Source organism: Aquarana catesbeiana, linkage group LG01, assembly GCF_042186555.1.
Source record: "Aquarana catesbeiana isolate 2022-GZ linkage group LG01, ASM4218655v1, whole genome shotgun sequence".
In the NCBI taxonomy this organism is placed as follows: domain Eukaryota; kingdom Metazoa; phylum Chordata; class Amphibia; order Anura; family Ranidae; genus Aquarana; species Aquarana catesbeiana.
In genome coordinates, this window is record NC_133324.1 from 407,534,734 (window position 1) to 407,547,632 (window position 12,899).

The 12,899-nt window shown below is 41.6% G+C and overlaps 1 protein-coding gene across 1 annotated transcript in view; it reads right to left on the reverse strand.

The window, feature by feature from the left end:
• Positions 1-12,899, reverse strand: part of GLDC (glycine decarboxylase) — a 66,915-nt gene that overhangs the window by 24,643 nt on the left and 29,373 nt on the right. Inside the window, exons 4-7 of the mRNA XM_073635200.1 lie at positions 4,969-5,133; positions 4,339-4,416; positions 2,017-2,164; positions 1,425-1,621 (exon numbers count right to left, since the gene is read on the reverse strand). Coding sequence (XP_073491301.1) covers positions 1,425-1,621; positions 2,017-2,164; positions 4,339-4,416; positions 4,969-5,133 — 588 coding nt within the window. The remainder of the gene's footprint in view (positions 1-1,424; positions 1,622-2,016; positions 2,165-4,338; positions 4,417-4,968; positions 5,134-12,899) is intronic.

A 12,899-nucleotide genomic window follows, 5' to 3' on the forward strand; every position in this document is an offset into this window, starting at 1 on the left:
CCGGCCAAACCCGATGGCCACCCAAGCTCCCCCTTCACTAGCCATTAGCCGTTCTACTTTATTAGCGTAGAACAGCTGGTACTGGTACTCTTATAGGCAGTACCAGTGGGGAAGCTAGACATTATTTCACCCGGGGCAAACAATCAGTTCAGTGCCCTCCTCGCAATGGGACAAGAAGTCTAGCAGAATAGGCAGAAGTGAGAACTCCCAGGCCATAGCTGTTGAGTCAGCTGTCTGTCCCCTCCCCCGTGCTCCTTCTGATCCCTCCCATGCTTATGCATTCCTGTCCTGCTCCTCTGTCCCCCCCCCCCCCATGCTCCTCAGCACCCTTGCGTTTCTCTGCCCCCCCCCCCGCTTCTGTTCCCCCACATGCTTCTGCATTCCTCTCCTAATCTTCTGGTCCCCTGTGCTCCTGTGGTTCCCCTTGTGCTGCATGCTCCTCTGATCCCCCGCATGCTGTTTTGGTCTCACATGTGCCTCTATTCCCCCCCCCCCCCCCCCTTAGATATGCAGTGAGGCATACAGACATGACAGTACACAGACAGGCATACAGACATGATCCTTAGGAGTGGACACCGAGAAGCTCATTGTACGCTCCAGAAGACATGCAGCCACACACAGCTGTGACAAACTTCCTCAGCACTCTGTCTCTTGTTCTTTCCATCCCGTCTGCTGCCGCGGAGAATCTAGATGAGAGCGGGGGAAGGATAGAACAAGAGAACGAGTGCCAAGGAAGTTTATGTCACAGCTGTGTGCAGCTGCATGTCTTCTGGATCGTACGATGAGCTTCTCAGTGTCCACTCCTAAGGATCATGTCTGTATGCAGCCGCGCTGCATAACTAAGCAGGGAGAAGAGGGCGGGGGGGGGTCAGTGCCAGTTTAAAGTGCACACACTTGTGGAACAGTGCCACATACTATGGTACTTAAAGTAAATCTTCCTAGGCGATGCTTTATAAGCCTTTACAGGTTACCAGTTAGGGACAGAAAGGGAAAGGAAATTCAAAAGTTTAAAGCCAGCACCAGAATAGGAGAGAGAGAGTGGTAAATCATTCAGTATGCTAAATGCTCACAAACACACACACACGTTATAATCTGTACAATTTCCTTCAGCTCTACTAACAACTGTGTACCACAAGGGCCTGCCAGATTGTGTACAAATTGATTGTATACTTTAAGTCCTCACATTACATGGTTTTGATAAATGTAAAAAGTTGATTGGATAAAAGTACAAGGCTATCAGAGCCAACAACTGACATAACAGCAAGTCTTTAGCTTTCCTGAGAAAACCTGGGCCTTTCATGCATCATGAAAATAAATGAACTTGCGCTTACATTTTTACTCATGTCCCAACATGGCTAAATGTATTAGAATAGAGTAGGCTTGCTCACACACAAAGCTTTGTAATCAAGTATAAACTGACATACCTTGTCACACCAACCATCCTTCCAGGCATCATGCGAATTAGATTCTCCCTCACAGCAAAGAAAGCTGCATGTGGTCCTCCATAGCCGAGTGGCACACCAAATCTTTGAGAGCTTCCCAGAGCTATATCCACCCCAAACTCTCCAGGAGGTCTCAGGATGCACAATGCCAGAAGGTCAGTTGCAGAGCAAGCCAAGGTCTGATAGAAAAGTAAGAGCCATTACCATCTGTTCACATGATCATGTCAATTATGTGACTTGTCTCCCATAAGTAATTATTTTCAAAATTTTTTGTAAATATAACATTTTCTTAGCTGACTTATAGGTCTTTAAATGTATTATAATCAAGAAAACGAAGAATATTTTTACTCTCCCTTAAATGTGCCTGTAAAACTAGCTTCCCCGGTCAGCATTCTTGTTACTAGGTAAAACTACTCCCCCATTTTACCTCTTAGCCTAAGCATCAGGTCCAACAATCTACTATATATTGGTCCATATTCTTCCTCCATGTTAAAAAAAAAAAAAAAAAAAAAAAAAAAAAGGAAGAAGGAGGGGAGGAGCATAGTGGTTATCACTACATGGCAACTGCTCTTACTCCATTTTGGTGTGCTCTGTCAACTAGCTGAGTGAAGTCTTCCACTTTTCCATTTGTATCAGGATATTGAAACAGAACACCACTGACGTCTTTTCCACTGAAGTCCATCTCATGTGGCAGCATAAGTTCTGTTATGACACCAATGTAGCTGGAACATAGTACAAAACAGCCAATATTATACATGTAAAAAAATTGGACAAAATACCAGTCTAACCACACATTTCAGAGTAAGGGATTGCTACAGTGAGTTGATCAGAACTTCAGAAGAAAAAAAAAAAAAAAAAAAAAAAAAAAAAAAAAAAGGTTGGGGTGTTAATTTTAGATGATTGCAAAATAAGAAAACAAATGTGGCCAGGCAGCGGGAGGGAGAGGCAAATCCTAGGGCAGTGATGACGAACCTTGGCACCCCAGATGTTTTGGAACTACATTTCCCATGATGCGCAATAAGGATGAGCCCCGGCGTGTTCGCACACTCTACGTGCAGAGCCCGCCAGGAAATCGGCACGGCGCTGCGCTAATCACAGGCAGCGAGACATTTTCCCGACGTGCGGCTGCAGAGATCGGCAAATGTCTCACTGCCTGTGATTAGCGCAGCGACGTGCAGACTTCCTGGCGGGCTCTGCACGTGGAGTGTGCGAACACGCCTGAGCTCATCCTTAATGCTCAACTACACTGCAGAATGCATGAGCATTACGGGAAATGTAGTTCTAAAACATCTGGGGTGCCAAGGTTCGCCATCGCTGTCCTAGGGTATATCACCAGCAGGTGGAAAGAGGACCCAACTCCCCTATATAGATATTTAGTTAGACGGCATTTAGAATATATTGTCCAGTACTGGAGACCTCACTTACAGCAGTAAGGTGAGAGGCCATCTTGCACAGAGGTGTCACTGCATGGAAAGAGACACATGCTGCACTTATTTGCATGGTGAAAGATCCCAGCACTTTCATTTCACCTTCCACATTAGAATTTTCTTAGAGACTTATATTTATATATGTTACTTTACGTTTGTATCTATGCATCAGCCACGACAGTTTTATCAATATGAGCACTGTTTGAATATTCGTATGTTATGCTTGAATTCTCTTTGCTATGTAGATTGTTTTTACACACACTGCTGTGAGGATTTTGCAAGTTTGAAGGACTTGGGTTACTTATTTGCACTGTTTGATTTATTTTCATTATTTATTTCATCATGTGTGATTGGAGCATATTTTTTGTTATATTAGTTACACTTTACATCTTTATAACAGCGCAGCACCACTCATTATTCATCTACATATCATTGGTCACAGATTCATATATCGGTGTTTGCAGCAGTAGTTTGTTTCTTCACCATTTTCAGTGATAGCGCGGGAGTATCTCAGTTGATTCTATGATTCTATTCAAAAGAATTGATGATCATAGAGTATAATCTTTAATAGTATTTAATAGAAAAAGTCCAGAGAAAGGCAACAAAAATGGTAAAAGGTTGGGGGATAAGACATACAAGGAAAAACCTTCAGGAAATATGTACAGTTTCCAGGAAAGAAGGGAAATTGGAACTTTATTGAAACATTCTAATACATTATGGGCTGTATTTATAAAAAACAATTGCAGAGCTATTTATGCTTTGAAACTGCATGTACGTTTTCTGTGGAAATGGGGGCAAAAATGAAAAATAGGCCCTTTCCTCTGCAAGTCAAAATGTTATTCTTCATATATAAAGTAAATGAATAAAATACTGTATTATGGGCACTAGACTGAGTTGATCATAGTAAATAAAGCGTGTAACTAGTAGAGGTTTATTAGATATTTTTTTATGTTGGTACTTACAAGCAAAGTCTAAATTGCAACATGGTTGATGTTAATGTGCAAGTGATGTTGATGCTCATGTGCAACTATTAGCTTCTATACAGAAGAGCTCCCACTATTAGTCAAGGTTTATATGGGAAATGAGGCGCCCCACTCTGTTTCTGAATACCTTTGCAACACCAGCTTTAATATATGTTGGGGGTGATAACATTGAACCTGTAACCAAGACCTTCTATTTTAAACAGTATCAGTTAGAATGAAAAGTGTTATTTTGCAGTAAAAAGACACTGAAATCTATATGTCTGTAAAAACTGAATTCACATATTGTTTAAATTAGTTAGGTCTGTTTTTGAGAAATTAAGCATATCCAGATTAGAACATTTGAGTTTTGGACATTGCTTATCTAGTACATATAACACTGCTAGCTAAAGAGTGTCAGCAAAAGAAGTAGCCAGGACATAAAAAAAAAAAAAAAAAAAAAAATATCAAACTTACTAGTAACCATTGAAATAAAAGAAAAATGCTTACTTGGCTCTTGTCTGTACCACTGCTATAGTTTGAGGATGACATCTGCTGTCCACATAAAACTTCCTCCTCTTGTTGTGTCTACAAAACAAAAAAACAAAAAAAAAAACAAAAAAAAAAAAAAGAAGGATCAACAAGGTCAAATAACATGGAACTCCAGACAACCCAAAAAAAAAAAAAAAAAAAAAAAAAAAAGTCAACTTTCATGCATACAATATAAATAGGTGCTAATGGAAGCACCAGCACCTTGAACCATCCACACTACTGCATACTAGGACTGCTGTAAAAAAAACACACCACACACACACACACGCACATGGATTCAGGTACTGGGAGTTAGAAGGGGGTGACGACTAGATAGGCATGTTTACAGAAGGGGATGTGGTGGTGGTGATGCTTAGGCATAGAGTCAAACATGGAGGGGACAATGCAGAAGTGCAATGCTGTCACCCTCCTGGTTATTTTGTGGTAGGGATGTGTGAATCTTAATAATGGCTAAGAACTGTATATATCTTGGAGGGAAAGCTCACACGTAGGTATTTTTTAATGTATTTAGCAGCTTTTTTGGTTATACACTTAATATACAGAGACAGAAGTTGACTAAAAACAAAAATATACTTTAAAAGTTCAAACCTGTGGCACAACTGCATGGCTTCAGCAGCAGCCGTCCCTTCATCCAGTAAAGAAGCATTGGCCACATCCATCCCAGTTATATCGCACACCATAGTCTGATAATTCAGCAAGCTTTCCAGGCGACCCTGGGACACCTCTGGTTGATATGGAGTATACTGTGTTACCCTAGTGAGATAAATTCATGTCAGAACAACAAATAATAGGTTTGAAAGATTACCTGTAATGTAATATGTATAGCAGATGAGTTTTGTCTTTTGCTGCATCTGTACTGGGACTATTTCATTAGCTATATGCATGTATCTAATATTGTTCCAGGGGACTGAAATAACTGATACTGTGGAGAGGGGAAAAAAAAAAAAAACACACAACGCACCACCACACACAACTACAAAGCAAGGATTTTTTAGTCTGAATGGCGAAGGACATTAATATTTTAGTATTAGCAAAAACCCATCTATGTGTTAGATTTATTTATCCATCAATGATTCAACACCTTCATATTCACCCCATTTACAATTGGATGAACATGCACCAAGTGAATGCAGCTGCTTAAATCTCATATATAGTATGGTGCCCAGGAGGAGGTACCAGCAAGGATGAGCCTATGAATCACCCATCTGTTCCCGCCTGCATTGAACTGTTCCCCCCCCAAAATATAGTTTGATTGTCAAACGCGATATACATGATCACATGAAACAGACAAGACAGATATACATGAGAAACCAAATAATGTCATACATGGGAAACAGGAGGTAGTACGTTATGGGTGTTAGGGTCTTTACATATACCGCTAAATATAACATTTTCACAAACCATGTAGATCTAGATCGCGTTGCAACATTTTATATTGTTCTATTCAGATCTCTCAGTGTAGAGGTGTTGTGTCTCAAGGGGTGCTTCTATTATATTAGTGAGTGTTACGGGTATGAGCATCAAGGTGCGTTGGGGATTTTAGTTTAATTCCTATGAGCGAGTCTTTTATGGGGTGTCCATTGGTGGGCTTTTAATCTTCTCTCTTGTCAGATATATGGGGTTTGCTGGGATCTGTGGTCTACTTTTTCTATATAGGCTAATGGTCTGTGGGATTGTTAAACTGGTTTTGGTGTCCAGTTGACCATAAAAGCAGTTAAATAGAGAAACTAGCCACACATTGACATTGGTAAAGTAATAAGAACTATTTCACAACTATTTACTTTCCAGGTCTCAGTCATGCCCAATAATGTCCCACAACACCCATCCAGCGTTGGCAAGTGAGAGGAAAAAGGAACAGGGTTCCCCTTCCTCATTGCTTGATCTCCTGTTGGAGCAATGGGGACTTTACCAAACTTGGCACCTTTTGTGAACTGGGAACTCTGGAAAGGAGTTCCCACGACATCATTACAGTATCCTCTGCTATTAAAAAAAAAAAATATGGGAAAACAAGGTATTGAATCATCTTATGGGAAAATGCTGAACTTGGCAGGTAGATTGTTCCAAACATCTTGGAGAACTAACCACAGATCTTCTGTGGATGTAGGCTGCCTCAAATCCTTCTGTCTCTTCATGTAATCCCAGACTCGAGGTTCAGATCAAGGTTCTGTGGGGACCAAACCATTACTTCTAGGACTCCTTGTTCATGTTTGCACTGAAGATAGTTCTTAATGACACTGGTTGTATGTTTGGGGTTGTTGTCATGCTACATAATAAATTTGGGGCCAAGCAAGCGCCTCCCTGTTGGTATGGCATGATGAATAAAGTATCTGCCTGTATTTCTCAGCATGGAGGACACCATTGATCCTGACCGAATCAACTCCAGAATTGCAGCCCCAAACTTGCAAAGTGCCTCCACCATCCTTCACTGTTGCCTGCAGACACTCATTATTGTACTACTCTCCGGTCCTATGGCAAACAAACTGCTTCCTGCTACAGCCAAATATTTCAAATGTAGACTCATCAGTCCAGAGCACCTGCTGCCAATTTTAAGTTTCAATTTGTTTTATTACATTTTTTCTTATTCAAAATGAGAAGAAAGAATACAAAGCAGAACAAAACATTTTGTATATTGTTCTGTATACACAGTAAAATAGGTATATACAAAAGGGATCAATACAACCGAGATGAACCATCCAGGAGGTCCAGTATTGTTGTATACAATATAGAAAAGACCAAAACAAAAAAATTATTATTATTATCGATACAGTATAGTCTATTAACATGGTAATGAATAAAAGAGGTCCATCTAGAAAGAGAACTTAACAGGTCCACCTATTAAATGCACAAGGCTTAGAAGTCCTAAGGCACCAACAATACTTAAGTGGAACGTCAGTCAATTTTTCAACTTTCCATCTATTAAATCTTCTGCCCTTGTGGTTTTAACTTTAGATAGAAAAACATTTTTTTTCCTGCCAGCAAATAGCTTATACAGCTAACTTCATGTTTCTTGTCTGGTCATTAGCCTAGGCTTATGACATCATGCACAGCTCTCTCTTGAGTGTTTGCCAGGAAGGGGGGGGGGGAGGGGGATGAGTCATAAGAGGGCCAACGAGAGCTGCAGAGCTGGAGGTGTGCCTCTGTGTAAATCCAGGAAGTGAACAGGCAGCAGCTTCAGCTGCCCACAGTCAAAATTGTTGCAGCCAGACTCAGTGGAGGGAGATTTCTGCAGCATATGTGGCAAGTATATAAAAAATATGCAAAAGAAGTTGGAGGAAAACTTCAGAACGGCAAAATGTTTTTATTACAAATTATGTGAGCAGACCGCAGTTCCTCTTTAGTAGCTGCTGCCAATTTTAACCACTTCAATACCAGGCGCTCCCCCCCCCCCCCCCTTCCTGCCCAAGCCAATTTTCAGCTTTCAGCGCTGTCACTTTTTAAATGGCTACAATTCTTTCATGAAGTCTACTTCTGGCCAGACTTCTCCGGACAGTAGATGGGGTCCAGATGGGGATTGTCTCACCTGCTGCATTAAGTCTCTTTGGCCAACCACTGCTTCTACGGTCCTCAGCGTTGCCCATTTCTTTGTGCTTCTGCCGAGCTTGAACATCTTGAAACGCCAGTCCGCTTTGAAATCTTTGCCTGACAAAGACCTTGCTGATGCAGTATAAATACCTTGTGCCCTGTTACTGTGCTCAATCTTGCCATGGTTTACGACCTGTAACATGAAAAGGCCTTCCCCGAACCCACCTTAGTAGCACAGCTTGGCCGTTTCTCACCCAGTTTTAAACCTTCCACACAGCTGTTTCAGTTAATGACTGCTTCAACCTACATAGGAGATGATTAGCCCCTGCTTGGTAGGGGTGCAATGGATCGTCATCGATCCGTGATCCGATCCGCGGAGGTTGATCCGTACGCGACACCCGCGATCCGCTCTGTGGCCTCGGCCATAGGAAAGGCCGCGGCTTTGGCCTAGCTCCGGAGCGGCGGCCATCTTGGTACACCCGGCGGCCGTTTAGCACGTGATCTCTCCCCTCTGTGTACCGATCTGTACAGTGGAGGGGAGAGATCGGATGGCAGCAGTGCCAATACTCTGCAATGCCCTGCCAATACTCTGCAATGCCCTGACAATACCCCGCCAATAGGGAGATTGTGCATATTACAGTGGGGGAGATTTTTTTTTTGTTGATCCGAAAATGATCCGAACCGTGACTACTGATCCGAGGAACGATCCGAACCGTGAGTTTTTTGATCCGTTGCACCCCTACTGCTTGGTATAAATCAGTTAGTCATACGCCTACAACATTCCTGGCTTTGCACAAGTGTACAAAGTGTGTGCAAGTGTAGGAATTGATGCTGGTTTGAAGCCAAAAGGGTAGTCATACCATACATGGATTTGATTTAAAAAAAAAAAAAAAAAAAAAGATATATTTCTTCTGTTCGCTCACTTTGTAAATTGAGAAGATAAAACTAATTAAAAATATATATTTTTGAAAGCATTCTTACTTTACAGCATTTACTTGCCTAAAACTTTTGCACAGTACTGTAAATTGCCCAACTAAAGTTCCGCTTTAAAACTTGTTTTAGTGAGGGGCAGAGGGTGTGGGGAAAGGAAAGTGGAAAATAGAGAGAGGACGACAGAGGAGAGAGCGTATGACGGAGGCACGTAAACTGACCACATGTCAGGGCTCAGCAGCCATGAAAAACCGATCAGTTTATGGGGGGAGGGTAGAAGCAGGTAGCATCAACCATGTATTTCAGGTGATCTAGGAGGCCAAAATTACACAGCGCAAGCACCGTGCTGAAGAAAATGCTTTAAAAGCAACAGGATACATTTTATATATATTTTTTTTTTTGGTAGGGTAACAAACGCCTTAACTGCTGAAAAGTACAGATATAAAACTATTTCAGTAAGGGTCAGGGGTGCAATTGAAAGAGTGGCAAACACATTTCAGGACACAGTCTTCACATAGAAAACAATGTATGGACCTTTTTAACTATTTCTTCCAGTACCATTATCTGCACAGGACTTTGCATGCAGCTGGTTCACCAAAGTAGCAGTTGACAAAACCAATGAGGATACCATACTGCAAGAAATACAATTAAAAAAAAAAGTTTGTCAACTTCTAGTCCATATACACGGTTTTCTATCTTGAAGGGGCATTTTTGGAGCCCCAAAATACTCCTGGTTGTCACCATGACCGTTACTGGAATGGTCATAGCTGAACCTTTTCAGCAGTGGTGTGGCGCTTCACATTCTTGGCAATGGAAAGCTGACTAGGTTTCTAGCCTTCCCCTACTCTACATTAACCATGTTAACAAGAAATTAAGGCAATCCCAGACTCCTGACAGAGGTTTAACTTGAGAGAACCACACACACACACACCTCTTTGCCCAGGTGCTGCATAGAATTAATTTAACAAAGCAGCATCTACATGGAATTTATTATTACATTTGAATAATTAAGTCTATTGCATGTTTCTGATTTTCAGAACTGCACCCAATCACACACACTAAAGGAAGCTTTGAGTGCCTACAGACTCTAGTATAGCGTTCCTACATATTGTTCTACACAATCTTTTGTCCTTTATTTTCTTCTCAGGTCCCTGGAATTTGTTGGCTTGGTTTCCAAGGAGACCAAAATTCCAACTGGCATTTTTTGGAGGCGCTGCAAGCAGAGCTTGTGCTAATGTTAAAAGATGGATTCTAGCAAATGGAAATATATCAGCCATGTCCATACTAAAAAAATAAATATCAAATATATATATATATATATATATATATATATATATATATATATATATATATATATATATATATATATATATATATATATATATATATATATATATATATATATATATATATATATATATATATATATATATCTATATATATATATCTATATATAATTTTACACACACACACACACACACACACACACTTGCTCGCCCTCCATTGCCCCGTACACACGATAGGATTTTTCGACGGAAAATGTTCTATGAGAGCTTGTTGTCGGAAATTCTGACCGTGTGTAGGCTCCATCAGACATTTTCCATCGGAATTTCCAACACACAAAATTTGAGATCTGGATCTCAAATTTTCCGACAACAAAATCAGTTTTTGGTCTTGCTACATTACCTAAAGTTGTCTTGAGGGGTGCTACACAGGTCCAAAGGAGTGGAACCCCTATTAAAAAGGGACCCAGTCTTTGAAGGTTTACTCATGCAGCCCGCCGTGATGGGTGAAGTTTGGATCTGTCCGTTTCAGCAGTATCCTGCAGCGAGGGTAAGGGAAGAAGCTTAGGAACTGTAAAAAGTCCACCTATGCCTTCCTTCCATATATTAAACATTGTAATGCCTTAAAATCTCCTCTAGAGGGAGTAAAGATACACATTCCCTTTTCAGCAGCTGCGTCCAGCAACAACAGCGTGGTGTGTCCCAGTATCAGTAAGGGGTTCATTATTCCTCTCCCCCAAATGGGGAAACCAAGGGGCTGGGGGTACATTATGTACAGTGCAAGGTACATTACATCCTATCTGTAAACACAAGATTCAGTTTGAGTAGTGTTACATTATTATTCAAAGTGTGACGGCACTAAAGGCTGTTTCACACTTAGGCCGGGTTCACACTAACCCGCTGCGGATCGCACAGGAGCGCTGTGAGTCCCTGTTCCGTTTCAGGGACGAATCAATGCCTGAATTTGGCTTGGAAACAGAGCGAAAGACGCACACTGTGCATTGCACTCCGCAGCGGAGATATGGGAGCCAGTCACAATCTCTTGCTATGCAAATTGGATGCGGAGAAACCCACATCTAATTCACATAGGTGTGAACCCGGCCTAACAAGTAAGCCTCAACTGCTAAGAGCCCCTGACAGGAACGACTGATGCCAGCCTTTTAGGCTGGGGAGCAATACTAGACAAGACGAATGTCCAAGGACAGTGGTCAAGAACCAAAAGAGCCTTGCCCATCAACAACCTGGAGAGTCGGGCAGTGCTTCTGGCTCTGAAAGCCTGGACTTCCAGGTTAAGGGATTGTCCTGTCAGGATCCAATCCGACAATGCCACGGCTGTGGCCTATATCAACCAACAAGGGGGCACCAAGAGTCTCAGCGCAGAGAGAGGTGAACCATATTCTAACTTGGGCAGAAAGAATTATTCCGTGCCTATCAGCAGTCTTCATTCCGGGAATAGAGAATTGGCAGGCGGACTACTTAAGTCCCCAGCAGTTATTCCCAGGGGAATGGTCTCTTCACCCCAACATTTTTCAGGCTGTTTGCCAAAGATGGGGGACTCTGGACATAGATATTCTAGCATCCAGATACAACATGAAGTCAGTCAATTTTGTGTCCAGGACAGGGGATCCACTCGCATGCGGAACAGATGTGTTGGTAACCCTGTGGGATCAGTTCTCACTGATCTATGCATTCCCCCTATTCAGTTGCTGCCACAACTTCTTTGCAGGATCAAGCTAGAAAGAAAGCCGGCAACTCTGGTAGCATCAGCATGGCCGAGAAATCGTAAAGATGGCAGTGGAGGGTCCGTGGTCCCTCCCACTAAGGCCAGACCTGCTCCCACAGGGCCGATATTCCATCCTACTTTACGAACGCTAAATTTAACGGCCTGGCTATTGAAACCCACATTCTGAAGAAAGGTGGGCTTTCCGGGTCAGTTATCTCTACTTTGATTAATGCAAGGAAACCAGCGTCCAGAGCTATATATAGAGTCTGGAAGGCTTATGTTTCCTGGTGTGAATCCAATGGTTGGCACCCTAGGAGATATACAACCCCTGGCAAAAATTATGGAATCACCAGTCCCCGAGGATGTTCCTTCAGTTGTTTATTGTTGTAGAAAAAAAAAAAAAAAAAAAAAAAGTAGATCACAGACATGGCCCAAAACTAAAGGCATTTCAAATGGCAACTTTCTGGCTTTAAGAAACACTAAAAGAAATCAAGAAAAATAATTGTGGTGGCCAGTAACAGTTAGATTTATAGAACAAGCACAGGAAAAAATTATGGAATCATGAACAACAAACAAAATAACACTCCAAACACATCACTAGTACTTTGTTGCACCACCTCTGACTTTTATAACTGCTTGCAGTCTGAGGCATTGACTTAATGAGTGATAAAACAGTACTCTTCATCAATCAGCCTTCTCTGATTGCTGTTGCCAAATCATCTTTGCAGTTTGGAGCATTGTCATGGACCATTTTCCTTAACTTCTACCACAGATTTTCAATTGGATTGAGATACGGACTGTTTGCAGGCCATGACATTGACCTTATGTGTCTTTCTTCAAGGAATTTTTTCACGGTTTTTGCTCTATGGCAAGATGCATTATCTTGATAAATGATTTCATCATCCCCAAACATCCTTTCAATAGATGGGATAAGAAAAGTGTCCAAAATTTCAATGTAAACCTGTGCATTTATTGAAGATTTAATGACAGCCATCTCCCCAGTGCCTTTACCTGACATGCAGCCCCATATCATAATTGACTGTGGAAATTTGTATGTTTTC